Source organism: Stegostoma tigrinum, chromosome 7, assembly GCF_030684315.1.
Source record: "Stegostoma tigrinum isolate sSteTig4 chromosome 7, sSteTig4.hap1, whole genome shotgun sequence".
Classification (NCBI taxonomy): domain Eukaryota; kingdom Metazoa; phylum Chordata; class Chondrichthyes; order Orectolobiformes; family Stegostomatidae; genus Stegostoma; species Stegostoma tigrinum.
The window spans coordinates 60,160,215-60,177,996 of NC_081360.1; the positions used below are offsets into that span (position 1 = coordinate 60,160,215).

Sequence of the window (17,782 nt, forward strand, 5' to 3'; positions counted from 1 at the left end):
CCAAGATCCCTCTGTTCTTCCACACCGCCAAGAATCCTGCTATTAACCCTGTATTCTGTGTTCCAATTTGACCTTCCAAAATGAATCACTTCATACTTTTCTGGGTTGAATTCCATCTGCCACTTCTTTGCCCAGCTCTGCACCCTGCCAATGTCCCATTGCGATCAACAACAGCCCTCCACACTATCCACAATTCTACCGACCTTTGTCATCGGCAAACTTACTAACCCACCCTTTCACTTCGTCATTGAAATCATTTATGAAGATCACAAAGAGCAGAGGTCCCAAACACCACGGGTCACCGAGCTCCAGGCTGAACACTTACCTTCTACTGGACAGCCAGTTTTGTTTCCAGACTGCCAAATTTCCCTGAATCCCATGCCTCTTTACTTTCTGAATGAGCCTTAGCAAATGCCTTGCTAAAATCCATATACGCCACATTCACTGCTCTGCCTTCATCAATGTGTTTTGTCATATCCTCAACGAATTCAATAAGGCGTGTGAGGCATGACCCACCTGTCACCAAAGCCATGCTGACTACTTCTAATCCAACTGTGCCTTTCCAAATAATCATAAATACTATCTCTCAGAACCCTGTCTCATAATTTGCCCACCACAGAAGTAAGACTGACTGGTCTGTAATTCCCAGGATTATCCCTATTCCTTTTCTTGAAAAAGGGAGTGACATTTGTCAACTTCCAATCATCTGGTACTACTCCGGTAGACAGTGAGGATGCAAAGATCATTGCCAAAGGGTCAGCAATCTCTTCCTTTGTTTCCTGTAGCAACCTTCGGTATATCCTGTCTGGCCCAGGGGACTTGTCTATCCCTCATGTTTTTCAGGATTTCTGGCACATCTTATTTCCTAATGTCAACCTGTTTGAGCATATCTGCCTGTTTCATGCTGTCTTCACCAAACGTCAAGTCCCTCTCACTGAATACTGAAGCAAAGTATTCATAAAGGACCTCCCTACCTCCTCTGACTCCGTGCACAAGTTCCCTCTACTATCCCTGATTGGCCCTACCCTCCCTCTGGCCATCCTTTTGTTCCTCACATAAGCATAGAATGCCTTGGGGTTTTCCTTAATCCTACTTGCCAAGGATTTCTCATACCCCCATCTAGCTCTCAAGTCCATTCTTCAGTTCCTTCCTGGCTACCTTGTTGACCTCTGGAGCTCTTTCCAATCCTTGTTTCTTCAACCTTAAGTAAGCTTTCTTCTTCCTCTTGACTAGGTGTTCCACATGTCTTGTCATCCAAGGTTCCTTCACCTTACCATCCCATCCTTGCCTCAGTGGGACAAATTTATCCAGTATTCATAGCAACTGCTGTTTAAACAATCTCCACCTTTCTGTGTTGCCGTAGATACAAGGCTGTGGGTAAATTTTTGGATGAAGGGTCTAGAGTACATGAACGTGCTGGGCTGAAGAGCTGCGGATACTTAGAAACAAAAACAGAAGCTTCTGGAAAAACTCAGGAGGTCTGGCAGCATCTGTGGAGAGAAAACCAGAATTAACGTTTTGGGTCCAGTGACCCTCCCTCAGAACTTGTAGATAAAACAATGGGTGGATAAGTTCAGAGAACCCCAGTTCTGAGGAAAGGTCACTGGACCTGAAACGTTAACTCTGATTTTCTCTCCACAGATGCTGCCAGACCTACTGAGCTTTTCTAGCAACTTCTGTTTTTGAGCTGCTTTCTACGTTCTAAAACTAAGTATTTCCATACAAAGAAGCACTGATTCTTCAGTTGAAGATTGTTTCGTGGTTATCAGCTTGAGGTTTCTTTGCCCACGAGTGACCTAATGCTGTAAAACTGCATGGAATTGAGAGTCAGTGTTGAGGATTTCCAGGGACACTGCTGTCACCACTGGTGGAACTGTCTAGCTGTTGGGTCAAGACACAACTCAGGATAATGATAGAGGTGTTTGATATGATGTCAGATAGTTACTTGACCAATTTTTGAAACAGCTGTTTCAATTTGCCTCAAGTACCCAAATGGTAAAAGAGAAAATTAAAGGGTCTTTACTTCTATGTACATAGCATTCAGAACAAAATAAATGAATTATCAACACAAATACAGGTAAACAGTATGATATTATAGCCATTCTGCAAACATGGTCACAGAGCTCAAAGTTGGGGACTAAGAATATGTGACTTTATGAAAGGAAGGAAAAGGTGGTAGGGTAACATTGTTGGGATGGAATAAGTATGATAGCAAGAAACTGTTGAATCTGAAGCTGGAGAGTATCTATGGGTGGAAATGAAAAGGAAGAAAAAGACACTAGTGGGACTTGAATATAGGCCCCTCAACAGTAGCTATGCAGTGGGACAGAATGAAACAGGAGATAATTAGGGCATGTAACAAATGCAGTACCTTTAATCATGGGTGACTTTATTTTTTGTGGATTTGGATAGTCAGAATGGCAGATGAAGCTATGAGGAAACATTTACAAAGTGTATTTGGGACAGTTTTCTAGAACAGTTTGTGGTGAATTCAACCAAAGATCTGTTGTCAGGTATTTTGAATCTGGGGATGTGTAATGAGCCAGATTTAGTAACTAAATAAAAGACTCCTTTGGAAACAGTAACTATAATATGGTAGAATTCAGCAGTCAACTTGAGAGAAAGGAACTTGGGTCAGAAACAACTGTGCTAAGCTTAAGTAAGGCTAATTTCAAAGGAATGAGGGCAGAGCTGACTGGAGTGGACTGGGGAATGAGTTTAGCAGCAAAGGCAGTTGAGGAACAATGGCAGATGTTTAAGAAAATATTTTTTGGCTCATAGGAAAGACATTCCAGTGAGGAAGGAAGATTCTCAGAAGGGAATAAATGGCACAGTAGGTCATTAATTAACATTGCTGCCTCACAACCCTCAGGCAACTGTCTGTGTGGAGTCTTCACATTCACCCTGTGTTAGTGTGGGTTTCCTCCCATAGTCCAAAGATGTGCAGGTTAGGTGGTCTGGTCATGCTAAATAGCTCATAGTGTGTAGGGATGTGCAGGCTAGGTAGATGAACAGAGGGCAATGCAGAGTTACAAGAACAGGTAGGGGGCTGGATCTGGGTCTGGGTAGAATGCTGTTTGGTGGGTTGGTGCAGACTCAATGGACTGAATGATCTCTTTTTGCACTGAAGTGAGTCTTTGAACATCAGCCATGATTATCCACAGAAGTTTAAAAATAATATCAGACTGAAAGCAGCAAAAACAAATACAATATACCAAAATTTAGTAGTAAGGAAAGGAGTGGGAAAGCTTTTTTTAAACGAACAAAAGATGACCGAAGAGAAAGAAAAAAGAAACTTTAAGGGAAACTTGAGTAATATCAAGATATATCGCAAAAGTTTCTTTAAATAAAAAAGAAGAGAGAAGCCAGAGTTAACATGGGGCCTCTTAATGAATGAGGCTGGGGAAATAATGGGGAATCAGGAAATGGCAGTTGAGTGAATTACTCGCATTAGTCTTCACAGTAGAAGACCCAAATAGCATACCAAAATTATTAAATATTCATGGGGCAAAAGGAAGAGAGGAAATAAATCCAAAACTATCACTAGGGAAGAAAGAAGTACTAGGAAAGCTAATAGGGCCAAAGACCGATAAGTTCCCTGGGCAGAAAACGGTTCTGAGGAAGCTGACCCAGACCCAAAACGTTAACTCTGTTTTCTCCTTCAGAGATGCTGTCAGATCTGCTGAGCTTTTCCAGCAACTTTGTTTTTATTCCTGATTTACAGCATCCACAGTTCTTTAGGCTTTTATTTAGTTCCCTGCGCAGGATAGGTTTACCATCAGAGATTAAAGGAAGTAGCTACAGAGATAGTGGATGTATTGGTAGTAGTCTTCCAAGAATCTTTAGAAACTGGAAAAGTTCTATAGGATTAGAAAACTACCAGCATATAGCACCTTTACTTAAGCAAAGGAGACAAAAATCAGGGCATGTAACTTAACGTTGTTGGAAAAATGTGATAGCAGAGCCTTTTTTCAAATTCAGTTGTGGGATGTTGCTGTTGCTGGCTGGCCAGCATTTATTGCCCATGTCTGGTTGCTCTCGAAGACCAACTTTGTAAAGAATGGCACAACTAATTGGCTTACTTGGCAATTTCAGCGGGTAATTGAGAGCCAATCACTGTGTGGATTTTAGAAATAAACATGATCAAGCAGAGTCAGCATGGCTTCATGGACTGAAATTATTTGGGATTAATTTATGATTGAAGTAAGGAGGGATTTCTTCTCTGAAGGTTGTGAATCTGTGTAATTCTTTATTGCAGAGGGCTGTTGAGGCTGTGTCATTAAGTATATTCAAAGCTGAGGTGGACCAATTTTTAATCAGTAAAGGAATTGATAGTTATAAGGAAAAGGCAGGACTGTCTCCTTAAATGATGGAACAGACTTAAATGACCTAACTCTGCTATGGTCTTATGGAATGGTGAATTTCGATGATTCTGACTAGTGGCCATAGCTGATTCCTAAGTCTTGCCACCATCTAGAGTGTCTCTATTGGGAATCTGATGTCAATTCTACCACTGTGGTGACCAAGGCTGGAGTCCTTCCTTCAGTTACCGATATGGCCAATTAAATACTTTATCAAATAGCTTTCTTAAGAAATACAATTATAAGTTTATTGTAAAATAAACCCAATTAAATAAAGATAGAATAATTGGTTAACAGACAGTCAGATATATAGAGGTAAAAATGTTATTCTGATGAATATCTTAAACAAAAATGTTTCAGGAAGAGAGAAGAAAAAAAAATTCTGTCCAGAGATTGGTTTTATGAAACAAGAGATGAAACTTTATGCCAGTGAGTTATTCTTGAATGCAAAATGATAAAGCAGAGGATGTTCTGCAATCTGTGTTTTCTAGCATGTGGCATCAAATCACGAATCATGGACAGTTGTCTCTGAAATCCTATGGATAAAATTTGCTCGAAGTACAATCTTGAGAAGTTTCTTCATTCAGTCTTTCAAGAAAGTGAATGGCTTTTGCCCTGAAGTGTTTTTTTTATTTCAGAAATGAGAGAAACCAGCTGGGCAGCTTGTTCTTCACAAGCTTTCCTCCTATTCATCTGATTCTGAGCAGATGACCCTCCAGTGCAACTGGCTGTTAAGCTGTCTTCAAACTCCACATGTTCTCAGCAGGCTTATTTCCAAATCACCCAGAAACCACAAACTTCTCTTAAACCAATCACTGTTCACGAAAAATCCAGTCAGGGTTTTCAGCAAAGTAAGCAATTATTATCAATCATGTGATTTCTAAGAAATGATTTAAAAGTCTCCAATGTTCACAGTAAACCTCACTTAAACTTCTTCTGCCCCCATTCCCCCTCTCTGGCCCTTGCTTCCTTCTCTGTGCCCCCTGGCCTTCCACCCCGGCCCCCCTCTTCCCTCTCTTTGCCCCCACCCCCCCTTCTCTGTCCCTCTCTGTCCCTCTCTGTCCCTCTCTGTCCCTCTCTGTCCCTCTCTGTCCCTCTCTGTCCCTCTCTGTCCCTCTCTGTCCCTCTCTGTCCCTCTCTGTCCCTCTCTGTCCCTCTCTGTCCCTCTCTGTCCCTCTCTACGTGCACAAAATTTGAGTTTATTTCCACGTCCCACAATTCTTCAACAGACAAATCCTTCAAACAATAGTAAATATAAAGCACAGTTATAGCACCGGTCACTCTGACATGTCAGCTCCAGTACACTCAAGACTCTCAATTATCCTGGAAGCATGCGATCAAGAAGTATGACGAGACCATTCAACCTTTTGGCCATGTTATAAGATTGCAGCACATTTAATTGTAACATCATCCACAGTCCCACATACTCCTTATAATTTTTCACTTTCTTGCTTTCCAAGAATCCATCCACCTCTGCCTTAAAAATATTCAAAGACTTCGCTTCCTGAAAAGGCAGTACAAGCATTTCAAAGATTCATGTCCACTAGGAATTTTTTTATTGTTTCATCTCTGTTCTAAGTGGTTACCCTTGCTTCCCACAAGTGGAAACATTTTCTCATCCACCCTGTCAAAACAGCTCAGGTTTCAGTCAATTTGCCTCTTATTATTCAATGGACGCAAGCCTAGCTTGTCCACACTTCCTTCATAAAACAGTCCAGTCTAGGTGATAATCTGTTAAACCACTTCTGAACTAATTCCTACACACTTCTATTATTCCTTAAATAAGGAGACCAATGCTGAACACACCATTTCATATGTGGCCTTGTCAGTGCCCCACAAAATTGAAACATAACATTCATAATATTCTATTCAGCTCCCCTTGAGCTAAATGCTATCTTTCTATTAGCTTGCCTAATTATTTGCTCGACCTGTATTCTAAACTTTTGAGATTCATGCACTCAGCCATCCAGATCCCTCTGCCATCTCAGAGCTTTGCAATAACTCTCCATCTTAATAATATATTAGTCTGATTTTCCTGCCAAAATGAGCCATGTTTTCCCACATTATTCAAACATACTTTTGCCCCACCAATCTTTGGACCATGAGTTTACCTCTTTAATTTTGTTGACTCTAAGCTAATTAGCTCATGCTAAAGTTTTAATTAAGAGATTACTATCTTTTTGGTTTTGCATTTCAGTTTTGCCCCTAGCTGTACATACTCCCTATGCAGTATCTCCCTATATGGACCTTGACAACTGGATCTTTCCAATCCTACTAAGTTCTGCAGCAGCCCAGGTGAGGTATCCTGAATCCTGTCCACAGACAATAGTATCAGAGATAATGGGAACTGCAGATGCTGGAGAATTCCAAGATAATAAAATGTGAGGCTGGATGAACACAGCAGGCCCAGCAGCATCTCAGGAGCACAAAAGCTGACGTTTCGGGCCTAGACCCGAAACTACCTCTGACATCTGTCCTGTATCTTTCACCCCTCAATTTAAAGCTATGCCCCCTCGTGCTCGCCATCACCATCCCAGGAAAAAGGCTCTCCCTATCCAACCCTCTGATTATTTTATATGTTTCAATTAAGTCACCTTCAATTGTTGTTACAGCTGCACTCATCCAGGCAAGTAATCCGTCACTTTCTTGACTTATGCCTTGCAGATGGGGGACAGGTTTTTGGAAGTCAAGTGATTACTGGCGCAGCAGAATTCCTAGCCTACTGTGGTTTGTAGTCACCACATCTGTAACAAGTATTGGTTGCTTGAGGAATGCAGGCTCTGAGTTGATAAGCTGGAGTTTGAGCTTCAAACACGACAGCAGCAAGGAGAGGGAAGGGTTACATGAACTCTGTATTTCAGGATGCAATCGCATCTCTGAGAATAACTACCTCAAATTCAGTCAGTGATCAGGGACAGCAGGGTGTGACTATGTGAGGCCCGAAACGGCAGCTTTTGTGCTCCTGAGATGCTGCTTGGCCTGCTGTGTTCATCCAGCCTCACATTTTATTATCACAGACAATAGTGCCTGTTCCTGCAATATACTATCCTCGCCTTTCTTCCCCCCCCCCCGCCTCTTGAATGGCTTCCTGTACTATGGTGCTATGGTCAGTTTGCTCATCCTCCCTTTTGCCCCCACACTCATTCACATAGCTAATAGGATACTCAAACCTGTTAAACAAGATCAAGGGCTAAGGGATCTTCAGCACTACCTCTGAGATCACTCTACCTGCCTCACTTATAGTCACACCCTGCTGTCCCTGATCACTGACTGAATTTGAGGTAGTTATTCTCAGAGATGCGATTGCATCCTGAAATACAGAGTTCATGTAACCCTTCCCTCTCCTTGCTGCTGTCGTGTTTGAAGCTCAAACTCCAGCTTATCAACTCAGAGCCTGCATTCCTCAAGCAACCAATACTTGTTACAGATGTGGTGACTACAAACCACAGTAGGCTAGGAATTCTGCTGCACCAGTAATCACTTGACTTCCAAAAACCTGTCCCCCATCTGCAAGGCATAAGTCAAGAAAGTGACGGATTACTTCCTGGATGAGTGCAGCTGTAACAACAATTGAAGGTGACTTAATTGAAACATATAAAATAATCAGAGGGTTGGATAGGGAGAGCCTTTTTCCTGGGATGGTGATGGCGAGCACGAGGGGGCATAGCTTTAAATTGAGGGGTGAAAAATATCGGACAGATGTCAGAGGTAGTTTCTTTACTCAGAGAGTAGTAAGGGAATAGAACACTTTGCCTGCAACGGTAGTAGATTCACCAACTTTAGGTACATTTAAGTCGTCATTGGATAAGCATATGGGCGTACATGGAATAGTGTAGGTTAGATGGGCTTGAGATCGGTATGACAGGTCGGCACAACATCAAGGGCCGAAGGGCCTGTACTGTGCTGTAATGTTCTATGAAGGTTGACACCATCCAGTACAAAGCAGCCTGCATGATTTGCACCATATTCTCAAACATCCACCTCTCCACCGTCAGTGCTGAGTGTTTAAAGTTTGTACTGTCTACGAGAGACGCTGCAGCAATTCACCAAGGCTCTTTCAGCAGCATCTTCCAAACCCACAGCCGCTTTCTTCTAGAAAGACTAGGGTAGCAGGTACATGGGGGCAGCACCACATACAAGCTTCCCTGAAAGAAACTTGATATCGTGACTTTGAAAATTTATAGCTGTTCCTTCAGTGTATTTGGGGCAAAATTCTGGAACCGCCTCATGAACAGTAATGTGGGACTACCTACAGCATATGGACTGGAGGGTGATTCAAGTTGGCAGCTCTCCACCACCTTCTCCACAACAAAGAGGGATTGGCAATACACCCTGGATATGTTTAAAGAAAGGCTTGTTGGTGGTAGATCTCTGCCTGCAAAATTCATGGTTGGAGTTGAAGGATTAACAACAATGGAGAAGCTGGACTTAGAAAAAGAAAATCCATTATGGCAACTTTTAAAATTTCTTCACTCAGGCAGCTTTGGTTTGGAATGTGCTGCCTGAGTGCTGGAGGAAGATTCCATATGCTTCAGAAGAGATCTGTAAATATATTTGAAAGAAATGAAGTTGGAGGGCTACAAGGGTAGATCTGGGGAGTGGCACTAGCTACGTTGCTGTTTTAGGTGCTGATTCAGACATCATGGGTCAAATGGCCTCTTTAATGTGAAATTCTATGGTTAACAATTATATTCCCTGGTGTTGGCTGACGATGGACAAAATAAAAGCTTGTTTATTTGGGAAATAACACTTGGGAAGGGAGAAATCAAGATCTAGTCTGAGAATTTTAATTAGATAGTGTACATGTGGTTTATAGAAATAGTTGTTTAGCAGTCCTCTTCCTAGTATGTTGAGTAAAACACAGCAGCTGCAATCATGGTTATGGCATCACCATATCAAATTTCTCACCCTAAGGTATCAAATTTGCCCTCTAGTTTCTTGCTCCTACATCCAAATTAAGAATAGGAATCATAAAAGAGGGGAAAAAATGGTGGTCCTTTGCCATGCTAAGGAACAACAACCAGTGAAATAGTGAGTTTAAAAATTAAAATCCGTGAAGCTCAAGAGAGCTAGGCTTGTTTTGTTAAGAGCAGGAGTTGTTGTCGACAGTAGTTGTAGCTGCTTGTAGAGAATTCAATTTTGATTTAGGTGTTTTCAAATTGTCAGAATTATGTTTAATGATCAGCCTTTAATAAGTGTTCTGCAGTCCTTCCTTTGGTATATTAGACAAAAGAGCAAACAAAAATCTTAAATGTCAGAGTAGCACTCATGGGAAGTGATCCTTGGGAGTCCTTTGCATTGTTAAATTCTTTATTTGGATCACTGTGTGACCCGTGGAACTTTGGAGTAAACAGGAAAACTGTAAGGGCTTTGGGGAGAAGCAAGCACAACTGGGGGAGATAATAAAAACTAATATCTTGTTTTTTTTGGAATAATTTTAATGTATTGCATTAAACATGTTATGTATACAGAAGGATAAAATTAATGAATATTTAGAGATGGTTAGATAAACAAGTATAGCAAATGTGAATATTTAAAAGACAAATTACATTAAGCATTTATACTGAAGTGGCTGATTGGATAGGTGAATATTCTATGAGGAAGTATGGATCTTTAGAATACATTTGGTGATAACCTCACCAGATGATGCTATGGATGAGAAACGGGTAACGATTTTAGATGCTTGAAACATAAATGCTTTGAAGAAGTTCAGAGATTTTAGAACCTTTGAAAGGTTAAGTTCAAATAGCCTGTTTTAAGGAAATATATAGAAATTGAATGTGAGGGAAAGAAGGTGCTAAATTTCCTGTCAGAATTTGTACAACACAAATTCTTTGCAAGCTATGTTGAAATAGAGACCTGCATATAGAGGAAAAAGTGGATAAAGATTTGAAGCAGAGGAAGTATAGGTTTTGCAGAGTGCAGGTAAGTTCTATTAGTTTTAAATTGCTCTCTCAAAGAGCCAGTGCAGATACAATGGATCGAATTGATGCATTTTCAGGTTTAAATGTATTTTTTGTTCTGCAATTGAACCACATTAAAAACATGGGTATTGCTGTTAGTTTCTGGTGACAAGAATAAAATGAGCAAATTTGGTTTTTTGGAAGCCCTCATTTTTATTTTGGTAATGATCAAATGCCCATGAAGAACATGGCACCTGATCATAAAGATCTGACAGTTGATTTTTTTTGTTCTAAATTGCCCTGGCCAGCACTCTACTAATTTCATTCATGAGGTACCTGATGTTAAAATTCTATTTCTGCTAGTATATTGAAGTTAGATTTTTCAATTGAAAATGAATCAACTAATTAGGCCAAAAAGAGACTCTAAGGGTTAATTCTTTATAATTTAAAGTCAAAATTAACTGACAGGCTTCAGTCTCATGATGCATGTATATTTGACAATTAAAGTGGAGAGTGTTGTTTTCCTGCAACAGTTTTGGCTATGATTTGCACTGAAGTATGTTCCAGCATGCAACTTAGCTTTACTGTGGAATAGACTCCGTTTTATACTTGTTTAAAGTAAAATGGAAAAAAACTTGAGATATGCATTTGTGACAAATGTATATTTTATAATAAATGCTTCAAAATAGTTGAAGTGAACTTCATTGCTTGAATAGCCCATAAGGCATCTTGTTCACAGCTGTCATACCTAGGGAACGTTGCTGCATTTTCTCAAGCTGTAGCTCAGGCTGTTACCTGTAAACTGCTGCTACGTTCCTCAACTGGTTGTTTTTTAGTTTGCAACCACAGAGGCTGAAGGAAATTGCTGTTGCTGCTGTACAGATTAATAATGCTGGTCCACTGGTGTTTACATTTACATCATTATTAGAACCACACAGGTAATTGCCAGATCAGATGTTGACAGTAGTGACAGGGTGAAGTTATGTGACTTTGTGAGTACTCTACCAGTATTTATTTAAAAAGCTTAGATGTTCACTTTCAAAGTATTTTTATGCCATTAGTGGCATCTGAAAAGATCTTAAAACTGTGGCTAGCGTCCATAATATTTGCATACCTTATTGAGAGAATAATTTAGTTTCTGTACAAATCCAAAAACATTAAGTCTCCTCTGTGTTCACCTTTTTAAGTAATTAATATTATTGGTACAAAATATATCGCTTTTTTAAGAATATCTTTACATTAAACAAACCAGATATTCAAGTGTGGTTTTGAAACTTCAGGACAAATGAACTATTATAGTGAGCATTTAATCACAGTTTTATGTCTATATTTGGATCAGAATGTAAAATCCAGTTTCAAATTAGAATTTTGTCAGACTGCCTACCTTAATATATAATCAGCTTTAGCGTTTTAAAATGAATTACTGAAGCAGGTAATTTAAAAAGTCTTATCAGACCTACAACATGCTTGGAAAATGTCAGATATTAACCTTGGCATTGTGTTTTGTAGGGCCCACCAACTGATGCCCCAGCTGTGGATACAGCCGAACAGGTTTATATATCTTCTCTTGCTTTGCTGAAGGTAAAGTCAGCGCTTTGTTTCCTTTTTGTTCATGTTAATTACACATTATAACTTAGAAGGAAATAGCACAAAACAATTAAAGTAATCTATTTGATGACCTATGTCTTGGTGGCATTTCCACCACCATTTTCACTATTTTGTCATTTTAACAGAAAACTTTAGCTTATTTTGTATATTCAGCACTAAGCTTTCCATTTAAAATGCAGTAACTGCATGATGTTTTTCATGATGAGTGTGTAGTTATACAAATGAAAGGAGAAAATGCAAAATCTAAACTGAAGTTATCAAGAGTTAATATAGCATGGTAGATGTTCACATATTAAAAAATGTTTTTTGTTCCTCTGTTTTGATTGGGGAAAAAAAACACAAGTACACTTTTTGGTATCTAACTTGGTAATCTGCAGATGTTGAAACACGGACGGGCTGGTGTACCAATGGAAGTGATGGGCCTGATGCTGGGTGAATTTGTTGATGACTACACAGTTCGTGTTATTGACGTATTTGCTATGCCTCAGTCTGGCACGGTAAGCAATGTTTGTTTGTTTTTGTCTGAAAGTGACTTAAACATAATTTTTCAGTTCTTGTTGTATTGTACTAAACTTGATTTGGAGAAATTTATTGTCAAAGTTGTGTAATTTGCTCGTTTTATTTTTTTCAAACAGGGTGTTAGTGTTGAAGCAGTTGATCCTGTTTTCCAAGCCAAAATGCTGGACATGTTGAAACAGACAGGAAGGTAGGATATAAGATCTTGTATGATAAAGACAAGGCCATCAGAAATCTGTGTGGTATATTAGTTTATTTATGTATAATTTAATTTTTACAATTAAATTATTTTTGTTTGTAACTTACTACAAATTGTTTGAAGTTCTGAAGTTGATTGCTATTTTATTTTGTTTCCCTTTGCAGTTTCATTTCATACCTATCAACAGTTGTCACATGCTTGTTCAAATACGTTCACTGTGAAAAAAAAGCTTAAAAATTAATGTTAACAAAAGGCTCAGCAGCACTGCAGAATAGTGTAAATTGCTTCTTGACTGAGTTCCTGGTCCCACTGCTGCTTTAATTGATATTTGAAGGGTGGATATTTACTCTCAAGTGCTGAAAGGGTAAAAACTGGCTCAGGGAAGGTGTGGTAACAGGGTGAAAAATTGAAAGCATGATCTACCACCGCTAATGCACATCTTTTTAATGATAGCACTTCTATGACACACTTTCTTCACTTCCACACCATCATAAATGTATGTTGAATGAGTTCCCATTTTCCATACTTTTTTCGTATAATCGTGTTTGTCTGTTTCTATTGTTCAGCTCCTTTTTTGTGTTTGCCTTCTTCAAAGTGCTAGTTTGCCTTTTATTTCCAAAATAAAAACACTTAGCCATTTGCTCTGTTTTAGACCTGAAATGGTTGTTGGCTGGTACCATAGTCACCCTGGCTTTGGATGCTGGCTTTCAGGAGTTGACATCAACACTCAGCAGAGCTTTGAAGCCCTGTCGGAGCGAGCTGTTGCCGTAGTAGTGGATCCTATTCAGAGTGTAAAGGGGAAGGTATGATCATGTTCTTCGCAAAAATGTTACTTGTGTAACAATAAATCTGTTGATAATCAAACATATAAAATTAATATTGATTATGTGATGCACTGGAAACACTCTGGTGTTCAGTGTAAACACTAGATTACATGACATTGTGAAGAATGATACATACTGGGTAAATGTTGAAGTAAAATTTGATATGAGGTGTGCTATATAATAATGGATGATTTCCCTTAAAGTTTTACTTCACAAATGTGCCAGATGTTTTCCCTTTTTGTATTTTGCAATTTTGGAGCTGAAGTAGATATATTGCTGTGCTCTCAATTTGTATTTATTTATTTCCTTGTCTGAAGCATTATTTAATCACTGTTTTTAAAAAAAACATATTTGCCATACAATGTTTGTTATTTATAGTTTTTTTAAAAAAGATGCGAATCAGTTTTGATCTTTCAGAGCGTTAAAATGGAATTCTGAACACTTGGTAAAAATACCTCCCGTGCTTAATGGAAAGAGCCTTGCATTGTTTTTTTTAAAATACTGCCTCTTTGTAGCGTAGATTTAATGTTAAAAATAGTATTCTGTTTTGGTCAGAAAGCCAGTCATACGTGAGGCCCATTACGTCATGATGTTTTTTGTTATATAGAAAAAATCCCATTTGATGAAAATCAAATATTTATTGTTGATTTTTGTTTATCAAATGGCTTCTGATTAGCAGGTGTAATGACCAGTTAAAAATAATTATGTTTAGGCCTGATGTAAATTTAGTATAAAGGGAGCATATAGCATTCATTTTAAAATTAATGATACCCATTTAATCAATATAAGTACTGTACTAACATTGGATAATTTGCAATTTTGACTGAAAACTTTGTAAAATAGAGATTTTCCGCATTAACAATAGCACTTTTTAAAGATTTGAATATCTATACATTTCACACTTCAGTGGTTTGATTGCTAAACTAATATCATGCATTTGTTAATTCCTATTAAATAATAAAGAATTTCAGTGGTGAGATATTAACTTGCTGAATGTAATAGAAATGTGAGGCTGATTAGAATTTGATGAATGAATTAACAATTTATTAATTTTTAATTTGTCCAGGAAAGTGAAATGATTTTGTGACTGTTTCCAATAATCTACGTTATTTTAGTACATTCAGAAGTTAATAATTGGAAGTGTTTAACATTGCCAGGGAGATGGTTAAATTACAGTTTTGGTTGCTATTCACCTTTGTTGTAGTCTGTTTTTGCTGATGTTGTTCAGTTCCTTTCTTTTTTTATTCTCTTCTGGCCCCATATGCCATTTTCCTATTTCCTGCCTCATGACAGCAGGGAGCAGGTCTATTATCACCTTCACAGAGCTGTCTGCAAATGTGAGAGGCAATTCGATTTTGCTCTACCGCAGGGAGGGTATATTATAAAGAGTGCAGAACATAAAGAAATTGACTAGGTGGTTTACTTGCTTAAACTACTGCTGAGGTGTCTTGTTACAGCATGTATTGCCATTCTGATATGGAAGTTAATGAAATTGTGAACTGAAATGACAAATTCTTACTTTAATCTTGCAGAAAGATGTATATATTGTATTTTGTGACTGATTTCTTAATGGTATAGTAGTGATTAATCATATGTTGAGATGTATGTTTTTAAAATTTTAAAAGACTGTGGGAAGTAAGTTAAATGGTTAGTACTTGCTTTTACTTTGAAAGATATCTGTGTGGTTGAGATGTTTTCCAGATCAGGGAGCTTATTATTCATTGTTAGAAAATATTAGTAATATTGAGCCATTATGTATGAAACAAAATTACATAATATCATTTATCCATGTTCACCTTAATACATTTTATAATATCTTACAATTTTGTATGAAGAAACCTTTTGTTTACTTCTCTAAAGCTGGTTTCAGTTTTGGTTTCCTAATGAATTGGTTGCGGCGTCGTAGTTCAGTGCTTAGCACAGCCTCACAGCGCCAGGGTCCCAGGTTCGATTCCAGCCTCGGGTGACTGTCTGTGGAGTTTGCACATTCTCCCCGTGTCTGCGTGGGTTTCCTGCGGGTCTTCCGGTTTCCTCCCACAGTCCAAAGATGTGCAGACTAGGTGGATTGGCCATGTTAAATTGCCCAGTGTTCAGGGGTGTGTGGGTTATAGGGGGATGGGTCTGGGTGGGATGCTTCAAGGGGCGGTGTGGACTTGCTGGACTGAAGGGCCTGTTTCCACACTGTAGGGAATCTTAAAAAAAAAAATTAGATTGTCAACCGCTCACTTTCTCCTCCAAAAGGTGGAAATGTTAGTTATTCACAGAGAAAGGATCAGAAATCTTTCTTTTGGAATTTGTGTTCATATTGTGTTTGTAGAGATGCAAAATTTTGTCAGCTGTGTAGATCATACTGAGTCTTAAGATTGGTTAATTGGATATTAAACACATGTTCTTGTGATTTACCAGTGTGTTTTAAAAATATGCCATTCAATTCTGTTACACAGCTTTGATTCAATGTTGTTTTAATTTAAAAAGAAATGCCATGTAGGAGAAAAATGTGGTTCATGTAAAAATCCAGCCTTGTTTTGTTTTTGGGCATAATAATGGGAACAAGTTTGACCAGTTCCACATCAGAAGAAATGCTAGCTGAACTGATTGTCTGATTAACATTTTTGCTGTGGAATACTACATTGATGGAATTTTGATACATAATGATTATAATGTTTGTGCAATTATACAAGTTAATCTTGGTTTGTTTATATGAAGATGTCTTATTCCAGCACCCATGCAAGCCATTTAACATCAGAGTTGAATATGTTGTTAGCTTTCTCCTTGTATGCATTTTATTTTGGTGTTTGAGCTAAACCGTATCAGTTTATAAGGTTTGACTTTTCCATTGATTTTACAATATTAATTTCATAACTAACATACATTTTTGAACATGTAATTGTAACTTTTTAAAAGATCAATGTAGCGAGACCAGAGTTATAGCCAGTTGTTTGTAGGCTTCAGATTTGTTTAGTCCCTGTTATGAAGTAATATATCTGAGATATACAGAGCCTTGAACAGAACAAAATGGTCTCTAGTGGGAGAAAGTCCTGTGCTTTAATATCAGCTGGCGTTAATGAAAATACTTTTTGAGAAACTGTTCTGTCCTTTAAATGGCCTGCTTTTACTTTAAATATTATATTGATTTTTTTTTAGATGCAGGATTATTTACAGATATTTAATGCAGTCAAGTCATAGCACTGAAGCAGATCCTTTGGTCAAACTTGTCCATGCCAACCTGATATCCTAAATTAATCTAGTCCCATTTGCCAGCATTTGGCCCACATCCCTCTAAATCCTAGATATTCGCATACCCATCCAGATGCTTTTTAAATGTTGTTAATTGTATCCGCCTCCACCACTTTCTCTGGCAGCTCATTCCATGCACGCATCATCCGCTATGTGAAAATGTTACCTGTTGGGTCCCTTTTTAAATCTTTTCCCCTCTCACCTTTAAACCTTTATCCTCTAGTTTTGGATTCTCCTACCCTAGGGAAATTTGTAAATTTTATGTACTTTTATTCTACTTAAAACAGATATACAAACCTAGCATAAGTGGGCCAAATTGCCCTTTTAAGCTTGCTCTGTCATTCAGTAAGGTCATGGTTGATCTGATCTTGGTGGTTACTCCATTTCACTGCTTGTTCCTCATAAGCCTACCGTTGAGAAATTTTTAACTATCTCAAGCTTCGATGACCCATCTTTCACAGTTTTCTGGATTAGAGAATTCCAGATATTTTTGACCATCTGGGAGAAGTCCCCTCGCCTCCATTTCGAATGGGTGATCCCATGTTCTGAAATTTAGTGGCTAGTTCTAGATAGCCAAACAGAAGTGTTCCCTCAGCATCCACTTTGTCAAACCCTCTTAAAATCTTGCATCTTTAAGTAAAACCATTCTCCTAAACGCCAATAAGTATAGGTCCAACAACGCCCCCCGCCCACCAAAAAAAGGCCAATATTCCATTTGCGTTCTGAATTTGTTGAACCCAGATGCTGTACATTCTGATTCATGTATAAGGATACCCAGACCCTTTTGTACAGATGCATTTTGTTGTTCTTTTTCCATTTAAATAATGTTTTGCTTTTCCCTTCACATTTTTCATAATACACTTCCGCATTACTTAGATTTCAAATTCACGGGTTTCTCGATGTTAAATTCAGTTACATTCTTCTCCTGTTTTGGCAGTTACGTCTGATTTATGCTAATCCACACAATTTCTGGTCTGTGAACTCAGCCAGTGCAACAGTTGGGGTGTTACAATTGCCCATAGTGCTCCTTGGCTATGGAGGGGAAAAACCAGTCAGGGTTCTGGCTTCCTATTGCTTTTCAGTTGCCTCCTGCTGGAAAGTGTGCATGTGTCTGTATCCACACCCATACACATC

General features: G+C 38.6%; 1 protein-coding gene across 1 annotated transcript in view; it reads left to right on the plus strand.

Moving 5' to 3' along the window:
- Nucleotides 1-17,782, plus strand: part of psmd14 (proteasome 26S subunit, non-ATPase 14) — a 107,589-nt gene that overhangs the window by 35,725 nt on the left and 54,082 nt on the right. Inside the window, exons 3-6 of the mRNA XM_048534175.2 lie at nt 11,774-11,845; nt 12,250-12,369; nt 12,508-12,578; nt 13,240-13,390. Coding sequence (XP_048390132.1) covers nt 11,774-11,845; nt 12,250-12,369; nt 12,508-12,578; nt 13,240-13,390 — 414 coding nt within the window. The remainder of the gene's footprint in view (nt 1-11,773; nt 11,846-12,249; nt 12,370-12,507; nt 12,579-13,239; nt 13,391-17,782) is intronic.